The 27,644-nt window shown below is 43.9% G+C and overlaps 1 protein-coding gene across 1 annotated transcript; it reads left to right on the top strand.

Moving 5' to 3' along the window:
* On the top strand, positions 1–24,662 carry LOC135056399 (beta-microseminoprotein-like). The gene is made up of 5 exons (XM_063961491.1): positions 1–99; positions 4,786–4,894; positions 17,432–17,537; positions 23,976–24,029; positions 24,114–24,662. The coding sequence occupies exons 1-4, from the start codon at positions 67–69 to the stop codon at positions 24,016–24,018; spliced, it is 291 nt and encodes a 96-aa protein (XP_063817561.1). The 5' UTR covers positions 1–66; the 3' UTR covers positions 24,019–24,029; positions 24,114–24,662.
* Positions 24,663–27,644: the final 2,982 nt, after the last annotated feature.

The raw sequence follows: 27,644 nt of genomic DNA, 5'->3' as shown, positions 1-27,644 counted from the left end.
TTGTATTGCTCAATATTGACCAATCGTGGGCTCCACAGAGCTTAAATAACACACTCCAGGATCATTATGCTCAGTCTCTGCACAGAACATTTCACAATGGTAAGTTCATTCTGCTTGTTATTAGTATTAACATATTAGAATTACTAGACACATTTGAGATGACTTTATTAAAAAAAATTCATACAGTATAATAGTGTAGCATGTAAACTAAACCAGCAACATAATAACAAAGTTAACAATCAATATCACACAAGAGTTCAATTTTTACAAATATCAATGAGCAATGTGATAACCTATGTGATAAATTACATACTGTAGCCAAAACATTCTTAGTTTTATAATTATAAAGTTAGAATAAGAAGCAAAGTATAAGTACTATGTAATTAGTACTATATCACTATATGTATGGAGTCTATGTCTATGTACTCTATTCTTATTATTATTAACAGTAGTAGAGGTTGAGTATCCCATATCCAAATATTCCGAAATACGGAACATTCCAAAATACAGACTTTTTTGAGTGAGAGTGAGATAGTGAAACCTCTTTTTTTTGACGGCTCAATGTACACAAGCTTTGTTTAATACACAAAGTTATAAAAAATATTGTATTAAATGTCCTTCAGGCTGTGTGTATAAGGTGTATATGAAACATAAATGAATTGTGTGAATGTACACACACTTTGTTTAATGCACAAAGTTATTAAAAATATTGGCTAAAATTAACTTCAGGCTGTGTGTATAAGGAGTATATGAAACATAAATGTATTCTGTGCTTAGATTTACGTCCCATCACCATGATATCTCATTATGGAATGCAATTATTCCAAAATACGGAAAAATCCGATATCCAAAATACCTCTGGTCCCAAGCATTTTGGATAGGGATACTCAACCTGTAGTAGTAGTAGTAGTAGTAGTAGTAGTAGTAGTAGCAGCAGTAGTAGTATTGCTGCTACCATTGTTATTAAAATTGTATTTATGTAGACACAGGTTCACCATAATGTTTTTAGGTTGAGGAGGGCAAGATATAATTTCATTTTGGCTCCCCTAAATCTCTGAATGTTTCCACTCAGGGGTAGCTGGACTTACCTGCCACACTGCCTGATGATATATATATATATATATATATATATATATATATAGAGAGAGAGAGAGAGAGAGAGAGAGAGATCTCTATCTAGTTGTCTATCTATCTATCTATCTATCTATCTATCTATCTATCTATCTCTACAGCAGTGGTCGAAATGTGCCAGTATGCAGCAGTATGACATTTAGATTGCAATGACCCAGAGGGAGTTGGGGGCAGCATTAATATATACAAGAGAGCAATGGCAGAACAAAATGTTGGCGGGTGCAGGGGGGTGGCACATGGTAGCATCAGGTGCAATGGGGAGGCACTGGTGCATAGCAGTGATGGCAAGGGGGGCACAGAGCGGCTTCTGTGCAGCAGTAAGGCATGGAGTACAGAGCAGGCGGAGGGGGTTCAGAGCGGCAGCGGATGCTGCGGGGAGGCAGCAGATTGAAGTGACACAGCATATACCAGGTTACTTCATTAACATAAATGCTCTTTCCCAGTGCAGGGCCCCAGTCACAAGGGGAGCAGCCTGATAGAAGGTGGCATGGGGGACAGGGAGGAGGCAGTGAGAAAGCAGTTGTCTATGCTCTTCTCCAGGGCTGTCTTAACAGTAGTGTAGGTCACTGGGCAAAGCAATGCACTGATGCCCCTACCCAGCCTCCAGCGGTAGAGGTGGGAGGTGCTATCAGCTGCGGCTTTGATGTCCCATGGGCAGGGACGGACTGGGCCTCAAAATCGGCCCTGGCATGTGTGACGTGTGTGCGAACGTCACAGGGGGCGTGAGCACTTACTGGGTTGATGCAGAGATGACGCAAGGGGCATGCCGCAGTCAGGAGGGTGTTGACACGTGGTAAGCCCTCATTATCATGGTAATGGACATCCCGAGTGTGTGCGCAGACATGACGCACAGGGGCGTGCTGTGAGTCAGGGGATGTGGACTCGCAGCACGCCCCCATTACAATGCAAACAACGCCCTGATCAGAGAGCCAGAGGCTGCGCTGCGTGCGGCCTTCCCAGCTCTCTGTGGGACTGGACCAGCCCACCTGCCCCCAGATGGTCCCCAGAGCTTGACTTCTGGCGGTGCTTCCAGCGCGATGGGAGAGCCGCGACCAGAAGTGCTTGCTGTGGGAAGGCTGCCGGCAGGCCTGGGGAACACTCTGATGAATGCACATGAGGAGGATGTAAGATTTGATTGCATAATTGTTACATGTATTTATTGTCATTATTTACACTATATTTTGTCTGAAGAAGGGGACAAGTCCCCGAAACGTCACCTAAATAAACACACCCACAGGGTTTTTTGGATTTATACTTGATGAGCAGTCTCTGAGTGCCGCCCGATTGATGTACTATTGTACATATGATTGCAGGTTTGCATGAGTGAAAATAAATCTAAATATCTAAATGAGTGAAACTAAATCTAAAAAAAATATATATACAATAACAAAAAATATGTATGTGTGTATATATATATATTTTTTTATTTTTTATTTTTTATTTTTCCACTCATGTACTGTAATACACTGATAACCAGAGGACATTAAAGGGCCCAGAAGTCTGTAATACACATACATACTGTATATACAGTGTTCTCCTCACGCAATATGTCCCGCATGGTCCACCTGACAAATTTTCCCTGCCGTCTGCCACTGTGATGCAGCTAAAATTCAGCGCTATTCCATTTCTTTGCCAGGGGCACTCAGCCCCTTAATTATGCCTCTGCCATGAAGACCTGTACTGTATTTTAGTTACTTTGTTTAATATTAAATTATCATCCATATATTTTTTGAGGTTCATTAAGTAAAATGGTTATATTTTAAGACGGTATCATGCTAGATGTATTTTATTTTTTATTCTCCCCATATTATCTGCTGTAAATGAGGAAACATTGATTCTGCAGTCACCTCTTGCACCCCAATGGATACTCCACACAAGGAGGATCATACACAAACTGTACTTTGTTCTAAATCACAAACTAACCCACATGCTGAGTGATGGATCACAAATGCAAATACATGAAATTCATTTTGTTAATCCTAATCTTTGTTTGCTGTCATTTTAGCCATCCTTCTGTGCAATAATCTATTTATTTTTGTTACTAAAAGATTAAATCAAAGAGAGTGGGAGTTTATTTCCTGCACTTACTAAAGGGAAATCACAGGAAATGAACACATACAAATTCATCAAAATACCCATAATTACAGAAATGACCCATATAAAAATAAGGGGTCTTTTTACTAAGCCTTGGAGGGAGATAAAGTACCAGCCAATCAGCTCATAACTGTCATGTCACAGGCTGTTTTTAAGAAATGACAGTTAGGAGCTGATTGATTGGGACATTATTTCTGTTCACTTTATCTCCATCCAAGGCTTAGTATAGTGGTCCCCAAACTTTCTTGAATCATGCTGCCCTAGAGTACCAGCAATTTTTTCATGGCACCCCTAGGATAAAAGTTTATTATTGATATATTTGTAGAAAAAAATTTTTTTATTTAATTTTCCCTGATAAAATACAGTACAGGTCATCCTTACGGTCAGTTATGTGCTGGTGTACAGTTGTGCTTCAGTTTGTCCACATGTTTTATGACTGGCAGCCACTAGCACTGATTTTTCCAATCTCTTAGAACATAAATAATTTGATTTGGTCCTTGACCACCAGAACCCAAGGCACCTCTGCAAGAGCCTCCGGCACCCTAGGGTGCCACAGCACACAGTTTGGGAACCATTGAATTCGTAAATAGACCCCTCTATTTCTTAGCAATAAGCACAGCATTTAAAATAACCTAGATGCACTAGTATTAATTCCATAATTCAGTCACATATAAAAAGCTCAGGGAAATGCTCAGTACAGTCTACAGTATTTCAGACAACAGCTTAAGATGGTATGTTCCAAATACTCATTAGCTCATTATCAGAAAACGTGAACTGCACACAAATATTCATTACGCTGATAGAAGAATGTGTGGGTACTTAAATGTAAAACTTTAAGGGTCTTCTCATGAAGCAGTGAAAAGAGTAGAGAAACAGACCAGTAGAGAAGTTGCCCATGGCAACCAATCAGTATGTCCTTTACATTTTATAGAATGTACTTGATAAAGACGTCCGTCAATGCTGATTGGTTGCCATGAGCAACTTCCAGGGGCGTTTCAACAGTGGAGGGGGCCCGTGTGCACCTCCGGGTGGGCCCCCTCCTCTGTATGGCGCTGTAGACTCTGGCATTGAGTCAGAGTCTACTGCTCATGCGCAGGTCTCCAGAAACATGACGCCTGCCATGATCTGGAGACTAATTTGGCTACCGCGCATGCGCGGTTGCCATTTTGGTGTTTATTTCCGGCGCGATCGCATCGGCCAAAGCTGGACTTTGGAAAGGTATTTAAAATGGGTGCAGTATGTGTGGTGTAGGACTCCGGAAAGGTATTTAAAATGGGTGCAGTGTGTGCCAGTGTGGACCCAGGGGCTCGTGTGCACTGCACATATTGTACCCATTATAGAAACACCAATGGCAACTTCTCCACTGGTCCTTTTCTCCACTCTTTTCATTGCTTCATGAATAGACCCCTTACTTTACTACTGAATGATATTGCTATAACAGAGCATATACTGTACTTCGAAATGTTTCTGAAAAATTCAAAAGATTGAAGTCATTTACAGAAGAATATATTTGTAAACAATAATAACTTTTAACTGTCATTTTTTAATGATAACATTTAGAAGTACATCCTGGTTGCTGTGTTTGCTGCTTGTGTTCTTGTGGATGTGTGCAGTGCAGCATGCTTTAGGAAGAACCCTGAAGAGTTAAAAGAGGGTGAAACAAGGAAGGGTAAGTAACAAATGCCTCTCATTTACAGTATGAGTAGGCTTTGGATAGACCAATGTTGAATAAGTGATAAACTCATCATGTTTGCTAATATTTTACTTTTACAGCTTAAAGAAGTATTGTTTATATTTTGCAATGATCTCAAAATCAAAATACAAACCTTTGATAAAACTTTTATTGAAATGTAGCTGTAATGTAATGTTACTATAACTTAAAAGAATGTCATTGCTAAAGAGCAGCAAGGGGATATGGTTTTAAAAGACTGCCAAATATAAATTTAATTGCATCCTGTACTGAAATTTGCAGCAGGTGTGATAGAAAAAGTCGGATGTCATGATACAGGTGATCACAAGACCAACCGTGGCATCCAGACTTTTAGTATGTCGACAGGGGACGGAGTAATTAATTTTCCTCTCCCCTGCTCCTTACCCTAACCTGCTTGGGGTGGTCGATAGGGATAAGACCCTGGGGGTGGCAGATAGGGTTAAAGACACAGGGGGTGGTGGCTATGGCTAACCCTTCCTCTAGTGACCAACCCTAACCCCCCCCCCCCTCACCAGACCCTAACTCTCACTCCAATACTTACCCTCAGGATGTCGGCGGTCGGTGTTCTGGAGCCAGGATTACGCATGGTGTCGAGATTCCAGTATCAAGCACCTGACCGCTGGCATCCAGAACGCATTTCCTTGTAACATATAATAGATACTGTGAGGCAGATGTATTAACCTGGAGAAGGCATAAGGAAGTGATAAACCAGTGATATGTGCAAGGTGATAAACGCACCAGCCAATCAGCTCCAATATGTAAATTAACAGTTAGAATCTGATTGGCTGCTGCCTTTATAGCCTTGCACATATCACTGGTTTATCACTTCCTTATGCCTTCTCCAGATTAATACATCTGCCCCATCATGTAGATTATATCCTTACAGATTGCACATCCAAGACACTAATGTTTTCCTTCAATTAATTTATGCCCAAATCTGGCAACCTGGTTATTTTTTTCTCATCTGTGATGTACAATTATTGTACACTAGAGTCCTCATATATTAGGTATCCAAACAGTTAAGCATTTCCTTCAATTAGATGATGCGACCTCAGGGGGTCTGAATGAGTATATTCTTAACAGCATCTCCTTTATTCTGTGACACAGTTACTGTACATATTTTTCAATCACAAATTTTTCGTTCTGACACACGGACCTGGCATAAGGACCAGGTTTGCGCCAAGCTTTGCCAACTTCTATATGGGTCTCCTTGAAGAACAGCTCATTTGGGGTGGTGAGTTTACTCCAAGCCTGGTCCTCTATGGCAGATACATAGACAATCTATTTTTCATTTGGAATGCAGATGAGGAATCAACTAGATTATTTGTTGCATACCTTTATTCTAATCCCTTTCATCTCTCCTTCATCAGCACATTTAACACCAAGTCAGATAATTTTCTCGATATTTCCTCTCCATTGTTTAAATTGAAATCACCACATGTATGTATCAGAAAGAAGGTGATTCATATAACTCTTTTCTTTTAAGAAGCAACAATCATAAAAATGGCTGCAGGACATCCCTTTAGACAATTATGTCATATATAAGAACATTTTCAAATAAACATGAATTTAAAAAACTTGCATAACAACTGATGGAGGTTTTAAAAGAAAAGAATCATTTTCAAACTACAGTATTTACTGTAGGAGAGAAGTGGTGGTTATTAAGCTGAGGTTGCAGCTCAGTACAAAACTAAAAGAGGGAAAACACACCATCTATACCAACAAACCAAGCCGCAGCAGATCAGCCCACCCACCCAGGGCTCGAGTGGCAACCAGCTTCCATTGGCTTGCTAACTACCTGCCCGCCCCCTGACTCAGGAGTCTGGGGTGATGGGCAGATAATTACATTTATTCTATAAGCAATGCCCCATGTAATATGCAGTGCCCTTGTCCCCACGTCGTTCCCCCCCCCCCCCCAGTTACATTCATTCTATAAACAGGGAATACCACAAACAGTGCTCTACAGTATGTAGCCCAATGCTCCGAGTCCATCTTCTGTCTTCTCTCAGTCTTTCAGGGATGAGACTACATGAAGTACTATCCTCACCTACAGTAAACAGCCAGCCCAAAAGAGGAAGATGGGAGTCAGGTAGAGCAGGCTACACCACGTACATTTTATCTACTGCAGCTGGTGCTCCATCACTGGAGCGGAGTAGCACCATGGAATTCTGAGCAGAGGCAGCATCCATGCCAGCCCCAGAACATCAAGCTATGAGCAATGGCACCTTCCACAATGCCCCACTATGGCTCTTGGATCTGTTAAAAATATATACAATATTAGAGGAAATTTCATTGTTCCATATGTCTATAGCAAATGTGCTATTTCTGTGTTGAGGAAATGTTCAATTCCCCAGTGAGACTGGTCTACCAGAGGTAAGCACATGCCTCTATGAAGTGCACCACACTGGAAGCCTGGTCTATTTACTATACCATTTTTACACCATATGTTCAGAAAACAGATGTTTTCTGACAATTTCTGCTTACTATGTTGCCAATTTAACAATGGAATGCTGCTTTGATATATCTGCCATGGTTCCTCACTTAATGATTGTGAAAGCTTATTTTGTATGGATTTCTATAGTGCCTGCAAAAATACCTAATTTAGAAAGCTCTGAGAAGCTTAGCTTGGCCTTGATATATATCCTCATCTGAAGATGGCATTTGCCATTGTTGCCTATAGCCTATATTTCTGCATTATTTTAACTTGCACATGCACAGCCCAAGTGCGCATTAAAGGAGCTGGGACCGAACCTGGAAGTACAATGATAGCATAAGCTACGACTTTACTGTTTACCCTTCACCAGGGCATAGTTACATACATTAGTTACATAGTTACATAGTGAGGTTGAAAAGAGGCAAAATGCCCATCGGGTTCAACCTGTATTCTGTGTTAAGCTGTGTATATTATAATGCACCTGCTGAATTAATGGTTTAGTATCAATTGACAACTATGGTTCTTACCACTGCCAGATATATAATGTCACTATGCTAAGAGCTATATCCCTGGATACTTTCTCCAGTTAGAAATTTGTCCAATCCGTTTTTAAATGTATTTACAGAGTCCGCCATTATGACCTGTTCCAGCAGAGTTCCAAATCTTTATTGCTTTTACTGTGAAAAACCCTTTCCTACATTGTGTACAGAATTTTCTCTCCTCTAGTCTCAGCGAGTGCCCACATGCCCTATTCAGAGTTCTTTTAATAAACAAATCCCATGCTAACTCCGTATAATGATCCTTTACATATTTAAAGATATTAATAATGTCTCCTCTTAGACGCCTCTTTTCTAGTGTATACATATTTAACCTAGTAAGCCTTTCCTCATACTCCAGTGTCTCTAACCCTTTAATCAATTTAGTAGCTCGCCTTTGAACTCTTTTTAGCTCCCTATATCTTTTTTATAATATGGTGCCCAAAATTTAACACAATATTCCAGGTGGGGACGCACCAAAGATTTGTACAGCGGCAGGATTACATCCTTGTCCCTCATCTCAATGCCCCGTTTTATGCACGCAAGCACTTCAGTTGCCTTCTTTGCTGCATTTTGATATTGTGTACTGTTGTTAAGCTTATTATCCATGAGCACCCCCAAATCTTTTTCCACCACAGTTACACCTATATTTTCCTCATTTAGAGTGTATTGTAGGATGTAAATGTGTTTTTTATCCCAAAATGCATAACTTTGAATTTCTCTATATTGAACTTCATTCTCCATTTAGATGACCAAGTTTCAAGTTAAAATAAGTCATTTTGTAGAGAATCCACATCACTTTCTGAATGAATTACCTTACACAGTTTAGTAGCATCTGCAAAGGTTGACACTGTGCTTTCCAGGCCTATTCCTAGATCATTGATAAAGATATTGAACAGTAGCGGGTCAAGTACGAACCCTTGCGGTATTCCACTGACTACTGGTGCCCAGCTAGGGAACATCCCATTGACCACTACTCGTTGTACTCTGTTATCCAACCAATTACTTATCCATGTACAAATAATATATCCTAGGCCAAGTTCCCTTAATTTGATGATCAGTCTCCCGTGAGACACTGTATCGAAGGCTTTTGCAAAATCTAAATAGACCACATCCACTGCTTTTCCCTGGTCAAGATTCTTGCTCACTTCCTCGTAGAAGCTAATTAAATTAGTTTAACATGATCTGCCTCTTACAAACACATGCTGACTTTTGCTAATCATTTTAGTAGTATGCAGATAATTCTCTATGCTATCCCTCAAAATTCCTTCCAATATTTTACCCACTATAGAGGTTAAACTAACTGGTCTATAGTTACCCGGATTATCTTTAGTACCCTTTTTAAATAAGGGCACCACCTCAGCTATGTGCCAATCCTTTGGTACCATGCCTGATCTAATAGAACTATATAAAATCAAGTATAGGGGTTTTTCTAGCAGTGACCTAAGCTCCATAATAACCCTTGGATGAATGCCATCTGGGCCTGGTGATTTATTCATCTTTATTTCTCTGACGTCCTAGTGGATGCTGGGGACTCCGTCAGGACCATGGGGACTAGCGGCTCCGCAGGAGACAGGGCACAAAAATAAAGCTTTAGGATCAGGTGGTGTGCACTGGCTCCTCCCCCTATGACCCTCCTCCAAGCCCCAGTTAGGTTTTTGTGCCCGTCCGAGCAGGGTGCAATCTAGGTGGCTCTCCTAAAGAGCTGCTTAGAAAAAGTTTTTAGGTTTTTTATTTTACAGTGAGTCCTGCTGGCAACAGGCTCACTGCAACGAGGGACTTAGGGGAGAAGAAGTGAACTCACCTGCGTGCAGGATGGATTGGCTTCTTAGGCTACTGGACACCATTAGCTCCAGAGGGATCGAACACAGGCCCAGCCATGGAGTCCGGTCCCGGAGCCGCGCCGCCGACCCCCTTGCAGATGCCGAAAAGTTAAGAGGTCCAGAAACCGGCGGCAGAAGACTTTTCAGTCTTCATGAGGTAGCGCACAGCACTGCAGCTGTGCGCCATTGTTGTCACACACTTCACACCAGCGGTCACTGAGGGTGCAGGGCGCTGTGGGGGGCGCCCTGGGCAGCAATGAAATACCTATACTGGCTAAAAGATACATCACATATAGCCCCTGGGGCTATATGGATGTATTTAACCCCTGCCAGGTCTCAGAAAAATGGGAGAAGAAGCCCGCCGAAAAGGGGGCGGGGCCTATTCTCCTCAGCACACAGCGCCATTTTCCCTCACAGAAATGCTGGTGGGAAGGCTCCCAGGCTCTCCCCTGCACTGCACTACAGAAACAGGGTTAAAACAGAGAGGGGGGGCACTTATATGGCGATATGATTATATATATTAAGATGCTATAAGGGAAAAACACTTATATAAAGGTTGTCCCTGTATAATTATAGCGTTTTGGTGTGTGCTGGCAAACTCTCCCTCTGTCTCTCCAAAGGGCTAGTGGGGTCCTGTCCTCTATCAGAGCATTCCCTGTGTGTGTGCTATGTGTCGGTACGTGTGTGTCGACATGTATGAGGACGATGTTGGTGAGGAGGCGGAGCAATTGCCTGTAATGGTGATGTCACTCTCTAGGGAGTCGACACCGGAATGGATGGCTTATTTAAGGAATTACGTGATAATGTCAACACGCTGCAAGGTCGGTTGACGACATGAGACGGCCGGCAAACCAATTAGTACCTGTCCAGGCGTCTCAAACACCGTCAGGGGCGTTAAAACGTCTTTTTACCTCAGTCGGTCGACACAGACACAGACACGGACACTGACTCCAGTGTCGACGGTGAAGAAACAAATGTATTTTTCTTTTAGGGCCACACGTTACTTGTTAAGGGCAATGAAGGAGGTGTTACATATTTCTGATACTACAAGTACCACAAAAAAGGGTATTTTGTGGAGTGTGAAAAAACTACCTGTAGTTTTTCCTGAATCAGATAAATTAAATGAAGTGTGTGATGATGCGTGGGTTTCCCCCGATAGAAAATTATTGGCGGTATACCCTTTCCCGCCAGAAGTTAGGGCGCGTTGGGAAACACCCCTTAGGGTGGATAAGGCGCTCACACGCTTATCAAAACAAGTGGCGGTACCGTCTCCAGATAGGGCCGCCCTCAAGGAGCCAGCTGATAGGAGGCTGGAAAATATCCTAAAAAGTATATACACACATACTGGTGTTATACTGCGACCAGCGATCGCCTCAGCCTGGATGTGCAGCGCTGGGGTGGCTTGGTCGGATTCCCTGACTGAAAATATTGATACCCTTGACAGGGACAGTATTTTACTGACTATAGAGCATTAAAGGATGCATTTCTATATATGCGAGATGCACAGAGGGATATTTTCACTCTGGCATCAAGAGTAAGTGCGATGTCCATATCTGCCAGAAGTTGTTTATGGACACGACAGTGGTCAGGTGATGCAGATTCCAAACGGCACATGGAAGTATTGCCGTATAAAGGAGAAAAAGACAACGTCTTTTCAGCCTCAGTCCTTTCGTCCCCATAAGGGCAAGCGGTCAAAAGGCCAGTCATATCTGCCATGGGATAGAGGAAAGGGAAGAAGACTGCAGCAGGCAGCCCATTCCCAGGAACAGAAGCCCTCCATCGCTTCTGCCAAGTCCTCAGCATGACGCTGGGGCCGTACAAGCGGACTCAGGTGCGGTGGGGGGTCGTCTCAAGAGTTTCAGCACGCAGTGGGCTCACTCGCAAGTGGACCCCTGGATCCTACAAGTAGTATCCCAGGGGTACAGATTGGAAGTTCGAGACGTCTCCCCCTCGCAGGTTCCTGAAGTCTGCTTTACCAACGTCTCCCTCCGACAGGGAGGCAGTAGTGGAAACAATTCACAAGCTGTATTCCCAGCAGGTGATAATCAAAGTACCCCTCCTACAACAAGGAAAGGGGTATTATTCCACACTATATTGTGGTACTGAAGCCAGACGGCTCGGTCAGACCTATTCTAAATCTGAAATATTTGAACACTTACATAAAAAGGTTCAAATCAAGATGGAGTCACTCAGAGCAGTGATAGCGAACCAGGAAAAAGGGGACTATATGGTGTCCCGGGACAGATGCTTACCTCCATGTCCCAATTTGCCCTTCTCACCAAGGGTACCTCAGGTTCGTGGTACAGAACTGTCACTATCAGTTTCAGACGCTGCCGGTTGGATTGTCCACGGCACCCCGGGTCCTTACCAAGGTAATGGCCGAAATGATGATTCTTCTTCAAAGAAAATGGACGATCTCCTGATAAGGGCAAGGTCCAGAGAACAGTTGGAGGTCAGAGTAGCACTATCTTAAGTAGTTCTACGACAGCACGGGTGGAGTCTAAATATTCCAAAACCGCAGCTGTTTCCGACGACACGTCTGCTGTTCCTAGGGATGATTCTGGACACAGTCCAGAAAAAGGTGTTTCTCCCGGAGAAGAAAGCCAGGGAGTTATCCGAGCTAGTCAGGAACCTCCTAAAACCAGGAAAAGTGTCAGTGCATCATTGCACAAGGGTCCTGGGAAAAATGGTGGCTTCTTACGAAGCGATTCCATTCGGCAGATTTCACGCAAGAACTTTTCAGTGGGATCTGCTGGACAAATGGTCCGGATCGCATCTGCAGATGCATCAGCGGATAACCTTATCGCCACGGACAAGGGTGTCTCTTCTGTGGTGGTTGCAGAGTGCTCATCTGTTAGAGGGCCGCAGATTCGGCATACAGGACTAGGTCCTGGTGACCACGGATGCCAGTCTGAGAGGCTGGGGAGCGGTCACACAGGGAAGAAACTTCCAGGGAGTATGGTCAAGCCTGGAGATGTCTCTTCACATAAATATACTGGAGCTAAGAGCGATTTACAATGCTCTAAGCCTGGCAAAACCCCTGCTTCAGGGTCAGCCGGTGTTGATCCAGTCGGACAACATCACGGCAGTCGCCCACATAAACAGACAGGGCGGCACAAGAAGCAGGAGAGCAATGGCAGAAGCTGCAAGGATTCTTCGCTGGGCGGAAGATCATGTGATAGCACTGTCAGCAGTGTTCATTCCGGGAGTGGACAACTGGGAAGCAGACTTCCTCAGCAGACACGATCTACACCCGGGAGAGTGGGGACTTCATCCAGAAGTCTTCCACATGATTGTGAACCGTTGGGAAAAACCAAAGGTGGATATGATGGCGTCTCGCCTCAACAAAAAACTGGACAGGTATTGCGCCAGGTCAAGAGACCCTCAGGCAATAGCTGTGGACGCTCTGGTAACACCGTGGGTGTTCCAGTCAGTGTATGTGTTTCCTCCTCTGCCTCTCATACCAAAAGTACTGAGAATTATACGGCAAAGGGGAGTAAGAACGATACTCGTGGCTCCGGATTGGCCAAGAAGAACTTGGTACCCGGAACTTCAGGAGATGCTCACGGAAGATCCGTGGCCTCTACCTCTAAGACGGGACCTGCTTCAGCAGGGACCGTGTCTATTCCAAGACTTACCGCGGCTGCGTTTGACGGCATGGCGGTTGAACGCCGAATTCTAAGGGAAAAAGGCATTCCGGAAGAGGTCATTCCTACACTGGTAAAAGCCAGGAAGGAGGTGACTGCACAACATTATCACCGCATTTGGAGAAAATATGTTGCGTGGTGTGAGGCCAGGAAGGCCCCCACGGAGGAATTTCAATTGGGTCGATTCCTACATTTCCTGCAAACAGGATTGTCTATGGGCCTCAAATTGGGGTCCATTAAGGTTCAAATTTCGGCCCTGTCGATTTTCTTCCAGAAAGAATTGGCTTCAGTTCCTGAAGTCCAGACTTTTGTAAAAGGAGTACTACATATACAGCCCCGGTTGTGCCCCCAGTGGCTCCGTGGGACCTTAATGTAGTTTTGGATTTTCTCAAATCCCATTGGTTTGAGCCACTCAAATCGGTGGATTTGAAATATCTTACATGGAAAGTAACCATGCTACTGGCCCTGGCTTCAGCCAGGAGAGTGTCAGAATTGGCGGCTTTATCGTATAAAAGCCCATATCTGATTTTCCATTCGGACAGGGCAGAACTGCGGAAGCGTCCTCAGTTTCTGCCTAAGGTGGTGTCAGCGTTTCACCTGAACCAGCCTATTGTGGTGCCTGCGGCTACTAGCGATTTGGAGGATTCCAAGTTGCTGGACGTTGTCAGGGCATTGAAAATATATATTTCAAGGACGGCTGGAGTCAGAAAATCTGACTCGCTGTTTATACTGTATGCACCCAACAAGCTGGGTGCTCCTGCTTCTAAGCAGACGATTGCTCGTTGGATTTGTAGCACAATTCAACTTGCACATTCTGTGGCAGGCCTGCCACAGCCTAAATCTGTCAAGGCCCATTCCACAAGGAAGGTGGGCTCATCCTGGGCGGCTGCCCGAGGGGTCTCGGCATTACAACTCTGCCGAGCAGCTACGTGGTCGGGGGAGAACACGTTTGTAAAATTCTACAAATTTGATACCCTGGCTAAAGAAGACCTGGAGTTCTCTCATTCGGTGCTGCAGAGTCATCCGCACTCTCCCGCCCGTTTGGGAGCTTTGGTATAATCCCCATGGTCCTGACGGAGTCCCCAGCATCCACTAGGACGTCAGAGAAAATAAGATTTTACTTACCGATAAATCTATTTCTCGTAGTCCGTAGTGGATGCTGGGCGCCCATCCCAAGTGCGGATTGTCTGCAATACTTGTACATAGTTATTGTTACAAAAAAATCGGGTTGTTATTGTTGTGAGCCGTCTGTTCAGAGGCTCCTACGTTTGTCATACTGTTAACTGGGTTCAGATCACAAGTTGTACGGTGTGATTGGTGTGGCTGGTATGAGTCTTACCCGGGATTCAAAATCCTTCCTTATTGTGTACGCTCGTCCGGGCACAGTATCCTAACTGAGGCTTGGAGGAGGGTCATAGGGGGAGGAACCAGTGCACACCACCTGATCCTAAAGCTTTATTTTTGTGCCCTGTCTCCTGCGGAGCCGCTAGTCCCCATGGTCCTGACGGAGTCCCCAGCATCCACTACGGACTTCGAGAAATAGATTTATCGGTAAGTAAAATCTTATTTTTGCATAGTCTCTCCAGGACTACTTCCTCACTTAAAAGAGTCATTATCCTCACTATCGTTAGGCACTACTCTCACCGTCGGATCCTCCCTGGTGAATACTAGGGAAAATAAATTGTTCAGTATTTACGCTTTTATTTTGTCATCGTTTATCAAAGCTCCCAGTTAATTTTTTAATGGGCCTATGCTCTCCTTCTGTAAGCTTTTATGTTTATGCACTTAAAAAAGTGTTTAAGGTTGGTTTTACTCTCTATAGCGATTTGCTTTTTGTTTACAATTTTAGCTGCTCATATTACTTTTTTGCATCTTTTGTTGCATTACTTATAATACAGGAATGACTCCTCCTCACCATTGGATTTAAATGATTTGAAAGCAAACCACTTTTTAGCCATTGCTACTTTGACCTCCTTATTAAGCCACATTGGTTTGTGTTTAGTACTCCTGCGTTTACTGCTCATGGGAATGAATTTGTGAATATTGCTATCAAGCAACCCTTTTAAAGCATCCCACATTTCCATTGTGTCTTTTCCTTGAAACAAAACTTCCCAGTCAATGTCATTTAGTGCCCATCTTAGCATATTGAAGTTAGCGTTTTTAAAGTTAAATGTCTTGGATGATCCCTTTTAGGTATGTTTCTTGAAACTGATATCGAATGTGATCATATAGTGATCACTGTTTCCCGCGGTCTCCCCAACATTAATGTTTGATATAATATCCAAATTAATGGTAATAACTAGGTCCAGAATAATTTTACCTCTAGTTGGATCCTCTACTAATTGAGTCAAGTATTGATCCTTTAATGTGTTTAAGAATCTGCTGCTCCTAGTTTTTACACATGAATCATTACTCCAATTTATATCAGGATAGTTAAAATCCTCTAACACTAGGATGTCCCCCATTCCCGCAGCTTTTTCAATTTGCTGTAAGAGTTGTTCCTCCTCATGTATGCTGATATCCGGTTGCTTAAAGCACGTGCCCATGACTAGTTTCTTTGCATCAGTGCCCCCACTAGTGCTCTCAACCCATAGCGACTCCACGTTATCTCCAGTCCCCTCGTAAATTACATCTATTAAGTTTAGTTAAAGAGATGGTTTAATAAAGACATACCCCTCCTCCCCTTTTGGTAGCCCTATCCCTCCTGAAAAGAGAATATCCCTCCAAATACACAGCCCAGTCATGAAAGTTGTACCACCATGTTTCCATAATACCTATAATATCATACTGATACTTTGATGCAAGCCATTCCAATTCTACCATTTTACCTGACAGGCTTCTTGCATTCGCAAGCATACATTTTAGCTTAGTATTTCCCCTGCCCATTTGTTTTAATGGTATCTTATCTATATGTACGAGTGTCTCTCTAGAATAACCCTTACCGACTGTTAAACTCCTCCCTTTCCACCCCATCATAATTACTACAGCCTTCCTCATTACTATCTCTGTTTGACCTAACATCATTTTGACCTAACATGCTCTTATTTAAGCCCTTATTGTGACCTCTGCCTCCTTATAAATTTTACTGCTAATATATAACAATTCAATGGCTATGCATGTGCATTGTGGCAGTGATGTATGCGCAGTCCATTGATAATCACTCAACTGTGTGAACATCGTAATTGCACACAACTACGAATCAGGCCCATAATGTTTCAGTATAATTATACTTTAGATCTTATCTGCTCAGCCCCTTTTTGCACCACTGCATATCCCAACCAGAGATGTCATCTGTAATCATGGGGCCTAGTAGATCATGCAGGGACCCCCCATCGACCACCTCAAGGACCTGTGGATGCAAAAATGTAGTGTGAGGTGTGGCTTGGTGTATCAAAGGAGAATTGTGCTTACCTGCCATCCTTAGGTTCATTTATGTGGTGTGGAACATGGCTGTGGTTCTGGTCTTCCACACCTCTTCTGCTTAGCAGCTAATAGTCATTGTTCTACCTATAACATCTAGAATAAGAGGATGGAAAGACATGAGGGAAGAAGTGTAAGGTGAGGGGGGAAAAATGTGTTGTGCAAGAGGACAGTGAAAGGTGGGTAGTAGGTCTTACTGTGCTGCATGCATCCTGGGCTGTGTGCATGTGTGGTTCACAATAGTCCCATCAAGATAGGAAGCCATGGGAGAAGGAGAGGAGGGAAAGTAGTGAAGGAAACAGGTCCTGGGGTCGGAGACTTAGTGAACATTAGAGACACTGTTCTGCCTTTCTGAGCACACTGCTGATCAGATGGAAACCCTAAGTGAGTTTGACATGTATGTGATTTCTGTGCCTCCATCATAATATGTATTATCCAGATTTGATGATCCTGGCAGTGGTGCTTCTCATTCAAAGGTTCATCAGCATCAGAGGGCCCCCTCATCAGCTCAGGCCTCTTACCTCTCTACTTGCTGTACTTCCTTGTTGGTGGCCTTGACCCCAACTCATGTCACAAATATCAACAATATTTGTTTCTACCAGTTACACTGTTAATATTTACTTTTCCATTTCCAGGTTGTCTTAGTGAAGGAGAGTTACATGAACTTGGTACAACTTGGGTGACAAAGAATTGCATGGACTGTACATGCTCTACTGATGGATCAATGCGATGTTGCACTAGGTAAGTTGTTACTACAAGCTTCATTACAGAGCACATTCTAATGTGTTTACATAATCCATGTCTACTAAGAAACATTGTACTAAACTAATGGTGGCATCTTTATGATATTTCATGTTGTTGACAAAATGTGCAACCACCAACTCTTCTCAGGTAAGACACATTACTGTACACTTTGCATATATCAACATACAGTATTAACTTGATTGTTTTTAGGTACTTCATAGGTCATGACAAAGGTTCTTGGAAAGAAATGTTGACTGTGCTTTATATACTGCACAGGGGAAGGGATAGTTCTATAACAGAGATCTATTATCACTGGGATCAGGGACGGTGCAAGGTTTCTTGGCACCCTAGTGCAAAACTTCTCCCTACTGCCCCCAACACCATCAATTACACACTTTCCCAGTCAGTAAGGTGAAAGTGCTTAGGCAGAGTCTTATACATTTCCCAGCCATCTGACTGCATTGAGTACAACAAGGATGTATCTCTCAAAGACATCCTTAATTATTTGATGGGTACACTCCCTGTGTCACCCCCTTCCCAGATCCTGGCACCCTACCCAGCTGCCTATCTCTTTCTGTTTATTCTATCTCACATACATACATCGCCTCTCTCATGCATACATACATCGATACACTGCCTTTCTCATACATCCATATACTGCCTCTCTCATACATACATACATACATACATACATACATACATACATACATACATGCATACATACACTGCCTCTCTCATATATATATATATATATATATATATATATATTTATTAGAGATGTGCACCGGAAATTTTTCGGGTTTTGGTTTTGGATTCGGTTCCGCGGCCGTGTTTTGGAGTCAGACGCGTTTTGGCAAAACCTCCCTTAAAATTTTTTGTCGGATTCGGGTGTTTTTTTTCCAAAACCCCCTCAAAAACAGCTTAAATCATAGAATTTGGGGGTAATTTTGATCCTATAGTATTATTAACCTCAATAACAATAATTTTCACTCATTTCCAGTCTATTCTGAACACCTCACACCTCACAATATTATTTTTAGTGCTAAAATTTGCACCGAGGTCACTGGATGACTAAGCTAAGCGACCCAAGTGGGTGGCACAAACACCTGGTCCATCTAGGAGTGGCAATGCAGTGTCAGACAGGATGGCACTTAAAAAAATTGGCCCCAAACATCACATGATGCAAAGATAAATAAATAAAAAAAAGAGGTGCAAGATGGAATTGTCCCTGGGACCTCCCACCCACCCTTAGGTTGTATAAACAGGACATGCACACTTTAACAAACCCATCATTTCAGTGACAGGGTCTGCCACACGACTGTGGCTGAAATGACTGGCTGGTTTGGGCCCCCACCAAAAAAAGAAGCAATCAATCTCTCCTTGTTCAAACTGGCTCTACAGAGACAATATGTCGACCTCATCATCATCCTCCGATTCCTCACCCCTTTCACTGTGTACATCCTCCTCCTCACAGAGTATTAAATCGTCCCCACTGGAATCCACCATCACAGGTCCCTGTGTACTTTCTGGAGGCAAATGTTGGTAAATGTCTTCACGGAGGAATTGATTATAATTCATTTTGATGAACATCATCTTCTCCACATTTTGTGGAAGTAACCTCGTACGCCGATCGCTGACAAGGTGACCGGCTCTTTTGGAGTACACACTGGAGGGGGGGTAACTTAGGTAAAATAAAGCCAGTTTGTGAAAGGGCCTCCAAATTGCCTCTTTTTCCTGCCAGTATACGTACGGACTGTCTCACGTGCCTACGTGGATGCTGTCACTCATATAATCCTCCACCATTCTTACAATGGTGACAGAATCATATGCAGTGACAGCAGACGACATGTCAGTAATCGTTGGCAGGTCCTTCAGTCTGGACCAGATGTCAGTTTTCGCTCCTGACTGCCCTGCATCACCGCCAGTGGGTGGTTTTGGAAATCTGATCCTTTTCCTGGCAGCTCCAGTGGCGGAAGTAAATGAAGGAGGAGCTGTTGGCGGGTCACGTTCCACTTGACTTGACAAGTGTCTCACCAGCAGGTCTTTGAACATATGCAGATTTGTGTCTGCCGGAAAGAGAGATACAACGTAAGCTTTAAACCTAGGATCGAGCACGGTGGCCAAAATGTTGTGCTCTGATTTCAACAGACTGACCACCCGTGAATCCTGGTTAAGCGAATGAAGGGATCCATCCACAAGTCCCACATGCCTATCTGAATCGCTCCATTTTAGCTCCTCCTTCAATCTCTCCAGCTGCTTCTACAAAAGCCTGATGAGGGGAATGACCTGACTCAGGCTGGCAGTGTCTGAACTGACTTCACGTGTGGCAAGTCCAAAGGGTTGCAGAACCTTGTACAACGTTTAAATCATTCTCCACTGCGCTTGAGTGAGGTGCATTCTCCCTCCTTTGCCTATATCGTAGGCAGATGTATAGGTCTGAATGGCCTTTTGCTGCTCCTCCATCCTCAGAAGCATATAGAGGGTTGAATTCCACCTCGTTACCACCTCTTGCTTCAGCTGATGGCGGGGCAGGTTCAGGAGTGTTTGCTGGTGCTCCAGTCTTCGGCATGCGGTGGCTGAATGCCGAAAGTGGACCGCAATTCTTTGGGGCACCGACAGCATCTCTTGCACGCCCTTGTCGTTTTTTTAAAAACTCTGCACCACCAAATTCATTGTATGTGCTAAACATGGGACGTGCTGGAATTTTCCCACATGTAATGCACGCAAAATATTGGTGGCGTTGTCCGATGTCACAAATCCCCAGGGGAGTCCAATTGGGGTAAGCCAATCTGCGATGATGTTCCTCAGTTTCCGTAAGAGGTTGTCAGCTGTGTGCCTCTTATGGAAAGCGGTGATACAAAGCGTAGCCTGCCTAGGAACGAGTTGGCGTTTGTTGCTACTGGTGCCGCCGCTGCTGTTGTTGCTGCGGGAGGAAATACATCTACCCAGTGGGCTGTCACAGTCATATAGTCCTTAGTCTGCTCTGCTCCACTTATCCACATGTCCGTGGTTAAGTGGACATTGGGTACAACTGCATTTTTTAGGACACTGGAGACTCTTTTTCTGACGTCTGTGTACATTCTCGGTATCGCCTGCCTAGAGAAGTTTAACCTAGATGGGATTTGGTACCACACTACCTCAAGAAATTCTCTAAGTCCCTGTGAACTAACGGCGGATACCGGACGCACGTCTAACACCAACACAGCTGCCAAGGCCTGAGTTATCTGCTTTGCAACAGGATGACTGCTGTGATATTTCATCTTCCTCGCAAAGGACTGGTCAATTGCTTACTGGAAGTAGTACAAGTTGTCTTCCGACTTCCCCTCTGGGATGATGATCGACTCCCAGCAGCAACAACAGCAGAGCCAGAAGCAGTAGGCTTTACACTCAAGGATCCATTGGAGGAATCCCAATCAGGAGAGGATTCATCAGACTTGCCAGTGACATGGCCTGCAAGATTATTGGCTTTCCTGTCTAAGGAGGAAATTGACACTGAGGGAATTGGTGGTGTGGTTTGCACTGAGAGCTTGGGTACAAGAGGAAGAAGGGATTTAGTTGTCAGCGGACTGCTTCCGCTGTCACCCAAAGTTTTTGAACTTGTCAATGACTTCTGATGAATGCGCTGCAGGTGACGTATAAGGGAGGATGTTCCTAGTTGGTTAACGTCCTTACCCCTACTTATTACAGCTTGACAAAGGCAACACACAGCTTGACACCAGTTGTCCGCATTTCTGTTGAAATAATTCCACACCGAAGAGGTGATTTTTTGGGGTATTTTGACCAGGCATATCAATGGCCTTATTCATCCCACAGACAACAGGTGTCTCCCCGGGTGCCTGACTTAAACAAACCACCTTACCATCAGAATCCTCCTTGTCAATTTCCTCCTCAGCGCCAGCAACACCCATATCCTCATCCTGGTGTACTTCAACAGTGACATCTTCAATTTGAATATCAGGAACTGAACTGTGGGTGCTGCTTCCAGCACTTGCAGGGGGCGTGCAAATGGTGGAAGGAGCCACCTCTTCCCGTCCAGTGTTGGGAAGGTCAGGCATCGCAACCGCCGACACACTTGGACTCTCCTTGGGGATTTGTGATTTAGAAGAATGCACAGTTCTTTGCTGTGCTTTTGCCAGCTTAACTCTTTTCATTTTTCTAGCGGGAGGATGAGTGTTTTCATCTTCATGTGAAGCTGAACCACTAGCCATGAACATAGGCCAGGACCTTAGCCGTTCCTTGCCACTCCGTGTTGTAAATGGCATATTGGCAAGTTTACACTTCTCCTCAGACGTTTTTAATTTTGATTTTTGGGTCATTTTACTGAACTTTTGTTTTTTGGATTTTACATGCTCTCTACTATGACATTGGGCATCGGTCTTGGCAGACGACGTTGATGGCATTGAATCATCTCTGCCATGACTAGTGGCACAGCTTCAGCACTAGGTGGAAGTGGATCTTGATCTTTCCCTATTTTACCCTCCACATTTTTGTTCTCCATTTTTTAATGTGTGGAATTATATGCCAGTAATATATCAATAGCAATGGCCTACTTTACTGTACTACTATATACTGGTGGTCACCACAATGCTGCACTGTACTACTATATACTGGTCACAACAATGCAGCAGCTATTGAGCACTGATCAGGATTCTAGAACTGAGTCTTACATGGAGCTGCAAGATACAGCAATGGCCTACTGTACTGTACTACTATATACTGGTGGTCACCAAAATGCTGCACTGTACTACTATATACTGGTCACAACAATGCAGCACATATATGTATACTAGAAGTGACACAGAGCTGCAAGATACAGCAATGGCCTACTGTACTGTACTACTATATACTGGTGGTCACCAAATGCTGCACTGTACTACTATATACTGGCCACAACAATGCAGCACAGATATGGATACTAGAAGTGACACAGAGCTGCAAGATACAGCAATGGCCTACTGTACTGTTCTGTACTACTATATACTGGTGGTCACCAAAATGCTGCACTGTACTACTATATACTGGTCACAACAATGCAGCACAGATACGGATACTGAAAGTGACACAGAGCTGCAAGATACAGCAATGGCCTACTGTACTGTACTACTATATACTGGTGGTCACCACAATGCAGCACTGTACTACTATACTGGTCACACAATAATGCAGCGGATATTGAGCACTGATCAGGATACTAGAACTGAGTCTGACACGGAGCTGCAAGATACAGCAATGGCCTACTGTACTGTACTACTATAATATACTGGTGGTCACCACAATGCAGCACACTGAGCACAGATATTGAGCTTTTCAGGCAGAGAACATAGCCATGTCCTCTCCGCTCAATCTACAATGCACGAATGAAAATGTCGGCGACACGCGGCTCTTTATATGGAATACGAATCTCGCGAGATTCCGACAGCGGGATGATGACGTTCGGCCTCATTTGGGTTAACTGAGCAAGGCGGGAAGATCCAAGGCTGCCTCGGACCCGTGTGAAACACGTGAAGTTCAAGGGGGTTCGGATCTTGACGAACTGAACCCGCTCATCTCTAATATATATATATATATATATATATATATATATATTTTTTTATATATATATATATATATATATATATACATACATACATATATCCATACAATGCCTCTCACATACATACATTCATCTATACACTGCCTCTCTCATACATATATACAGATATACATCCATACACTGCCTCTCTCATACATACATACATACATACATACATACATACATACAGTACGTATGTACATACATATGCCGGGACCCCGAACAGTGAGTATACCGCCGGTCGGCATGCCCACCAACAGAGACTTTTCCCACTCGTGCGTGTCCATAGACATAGGAATAGGACCTGTGGCAAGTGCAGTGAGCCACCAAGACTGCTGCGTGGTGAACGCAGCAAGTGCACAAGTGGCTTAATTCCGCTCGCTACCCCCTGCCGGACATCTAACAGCAGGAATTACAACTGACCGCCGGTCACACACATCCAACACCTTCATACATACATATATAAATCCATAAACTGTCTCCATACATACATCCATACACTGCCTCCGTACGTGCATACGTACGTACATTCATACATATATACAACCATACATACACACATATATGCATCCATACATACACACATATATGCATCCATACATACACACATATATGCATCCATCTACTGTATATATTTACATAAAGATAGATAGATAGATAGATAGATAGATAGATAGATAGATAGATATAGACAAATAGTGATTGATACATGTATCTGCCCATTCAACATCAGATGTCATTAGATTTCCACATTATTTTGAAAGGGTTAACAAAAATCAATCACTTCTATCAATTGTTTTTTTATTTAAACTACATTACAGTATGTTTCGTGACCTGTCTTCTCTTCTTATTGTCACATTCAGCTATTCGTGTTTGAATGCCAAAAAGGAAAAAGAGGGAAACTAAAGAGTCTTATGGTATTACACCTTATATATTTTATTCTCCTTTTCCTCATAACTAACTGGTAGATTAATAATAATTGCTTTTGTACTTTTTTCCAGCTTCTGACAATTTATCCAGCATGTTTATGATCTAAAGGGTTTGAATGCATCGTGATCGGGATTATCCTTTCTTCTTCAAGGACTATTTAGTGGTAGTTCTTTAATCTTCCAAAACTGGGTTATTACATTTTCCTACAGCATTATACTGACCTCTGCCTGTTTTTTTCCCTTTAAATTAAAAAGTTTAGAAGCAGACACTTTTCTTCCATCCCCTTGTTATTTGGTTTACAGGACTGTTACCTGTCAAGCTGTAGTATAGATCAATGTGGGCTGGCTAGATCTCCTAATTTCATGGCTACCATATGTCCAGGTCCCACTATCAGACAATTATATTTTTTGCCAGCTATCACTTCATGAAGCTGCCAATAACATGTAACAGATGACAATGCCAGAAGATTATAGATTACTACAGTATTACTTACATGTTTCAAACATCAGTTCCGTATTAAAGTTATGAATCAAACCAACTGAGAACAGCGTCACCCCATCACTATAGCGAGATTTCAGAATCATCAAGTTTGAATGTACAATAAATTTCACTGAATAAAACTCCTTGATGTTCTTGTGTTCCATTTAATTATTAAATAATATCTATCTTTACCTGTTTTTATCATTTGTTATCTAAAAGGGAGGCTGTGGGAAAGGAAAACTCTCTGAGAAACAGTATGCAACAGCTGCACATCAATAAATAACTGTGGGCCTAATTCAGATCTGATTGCAGCAGCAAATTTGTTGGCTAATGGGCAAAACCTTGGGGGTAATTCCAAAGTGATCGCAGCAGCAAATTTGTTAGCAGTTGGGCAAAACCATAGGGGTAATTCCAAGTTGATCGCAACAGGATTTTAGTTAGCAGTTGGGCAAAACCATGTGCACTGCAGGGGGGGGGGGGGGGGGGGGGGCAGATGTAACCTGTGTTATTTTATTTCTGTGCAGGGTAAATCCTGGCTACTTTATTTTTACACTGCAAATTAGATTGCAGATTGAACACACCCCACCCAAAGCTAACTCTCTCTGCACATGTTAAATCTGCCTCCCCTGCAGTGCACAAGGGCCTTCATTCCGAGTTGTTCGCTCGCAAGCTGCTTTTAAGCAGCATTGCACACGCTAAGCCGCCACCTACTGGGAGTGAATCTTAGCTTAGCAGAATTGCGAACGAAAGATTTGCAATATTGCGAAAACATTTCTCTGTGCAGTTTCTGAGAAGCTCGAGACTTACTCTTCCAGTGCGATCAGTTCAGTCAGTTTCGTTCCTGGTTTGACGTCACAAACACACCCAGCGTTCGCCCAGACACTCCCCCGTTTCTTCAGCCACTCCCGCGTTTTTCCCAGAAACGGCAGCGTTTTTTCACACACTCCCATAAAACGGTCAGTTTCCGCCCAGAAACACCCACTTCCTGTCAATCACACTCCGATCACCAGAACGAAGAAAAAAACCTTGTAATGCCGTGAGTAAAATACCAAACTTCTTAGCAAATTTACTTGGCGCAGCCGCAGTGCGAACATTGCGTATGCGCAATTAGCGGAAAATCGCTGCGATGCGAAGAAAATTACCGAGCGAACAACTCGGAATGAGGGCCATGGTTTTGCCCAATTGCTAACAAAATTCCTGCTGCGATCAACTTGGAATTACCGCCCATGTGCACTGCAGGTGTGGCATATATAACATTTGAGGAGAGAGTTAGAGTTGGGTTGGTTACAGTATTTTGTTTCTGTGCAGGGTAAATACTGCCTGCTTTATTTTTACAGTGCAATTTAGATTTCAGTTTGAACACATCACACCCAAATCTAACTCTCTCTGCACATATTATATCTGCCCCCACTGCAGGGCCGGCGCAACCACTAGGCAGCTTTAGGCAGCTGCCTATGGGCGGCGGCCACTGGAGGGTGGCACCACACACTGGCGATGAGAGGATTCTGTCTTCATTATTCCCTTGCCTCAGCTCAGCCAAACTCCTCTTCTTTAAGAGACGAGGAGCAGCCAGGGATGTCGTCGCCGCCCAGCCACCTCAGAAACTGTGTATAACGTTAGTGAATGTAATGGGCTCCACGGTCTGCTCCTGGCCTCCCATAAGTTATCCGCTCCCCTCTCCGTTATTGGGCTTCCGCATCCGCATGCAGCTTCATGTTACCCCCCCCGCGATTGGTCTTCTGGCTTCCTGTATGTTACCCGCTGTCCCGCAGCGCTCCACTCTCCATTAATGAGCTCCCGCATGCCGCGGCTTCATGTTACCCGCTTCCCCCCCCCCGTGCGCGATTGGGCTCCCGGCTTCCCGTATGTTACCCACTCCCCTTTCCGTTATTGGGCTCCCGTGTGCCGCATAATGTTAATTGCTCCCCCACCCACCCGCGATTTGGCTCCCTCTTGTCACCCACTCCCCCCCCCCTCCTCTCTGCCCCCCTCCCCCCTACCCGCGATTTGGCTCCCTCTTGTCACCCACTCCGCCCCCTCCTCTATTGGGCTCCTGCATCTTATTACCTGCTCCTCTCCCCCCCCCCCCTCTCCGCGATTTGGCTCCCTCTTGTCACCAGCTCCCCCCCCCCTCTATTGGGCGCTTGCATCTTGACCACTCCCCCCCTCCCCCTCCCCCCCCCCCCCGCGATTGGGCTCCTTTTGGCTCCTTCATTTATCAGTTCACAATAGACATGATTTGTTAAGTTCATTTTAAGTAGTGACGCCTAGTTTAAAGAACATTGAATTCAAAATAACAAAATTATAGTATAGTATCTGCATCCTTAATCTTTGACACTGTTTTCATTGTTTGTTAATACTATTTAATAAACAAGGTACATATATGCTAAAGGAGTTATTGGCCCTACACACTAGGCAATTAGCCGCCGAGGTGCCTGACGGCCATTACAGCCGCCAGGCTGCCGGTGGTCCTGTGCATGCCGTTTTTCGCAGCGCAGCGATCAGGTAACTACTGCGCATGTGTATGCACCGCAATGTGCAGGCGCGTCGCACGGGTACAAAGCGGATCGTTGCTGAGCGATGGATTTAACAAAGAATACATTTGCATAGTGGATCGCAAGGAGATTGACAGGAAGAAGGCGTTTGTGGGTGTCAACTGACCGTTTTCTGGGAGTGTTTAGAAAAACACAGGCCATGTGGTTATTATCTGCCATCAAATTCTATTGGTGTGGCACTAACATTTATCAGGCGGTGGCTGTGAAACTAACAAGATGCCTCACCTGCACTTTTTCACCTGAGGGGCTGAGTATGTGAGGGTGTGGGGGGGTTACACAAAGGATTTGCCTAGGGTGTTAAGAAACCTTGCACCGCCCTGCCCCCCTGCAGTGCACATGGGGGTAATTCCAAGTTGATCGCAGCAGGAATTTTTTTAGCAGTTGGACAAAACCATGTGCACTGCAGGGGGGGCAGATATAACATGTGCAGAGAGAGTTAGATTTGGGTGGGTTATTTTGTTTCTGTGCAGGGTAAATACTGGCTGCTTTATTATTACACTGCAATTTAGATTGCAGATTGAACTCACCCCACCCAAATCTAACTCTCTCTGCACATGTTATATCTGC

The sequence above is a fragment of the Pseudophryne corroboree genome, chromosome 3, assembly GCF_028390025.1.
Source record: "Pseudophryne corroboree isolate aPseCor3 chromosome 3, aPseCor3.hap2, whole genome shotgun sequence".
Lineage (NCBI taxonomy): Eukaryota > Metazoa > Chordata > Amphibia > Anura > Myobatrachidae > Pseudophryne > Pseudophryne corroboree.
Note: the sequence above shows the minus strand (reverse complement) of the source record. Positions and strands in the feature narration are given on the sequence as shown.

Bases quoted from the DNA above. Each gene is read 5' to 3' on its own strand.
- LOC135056399 (XM_063961491.1), top strand. From the start codon at position 67: ATGCTCAGTCTCTGCACAGAACATTTCACAATG. The intron at 100-4,785 runs GTAAGTTCATTC...GATAACATTTAG, and splicing joins GCACAGAACATTTCACAATG to AAGTACATCCTGGTTGCTGT. The intron at 4,895-17,431 runs GTAAGTAACAAA...TTCCATTTCCAG, and splicing joins AGAGGGTGAAACAAGGAAGG to GTTGTCTTAGTGAAGGAGAG.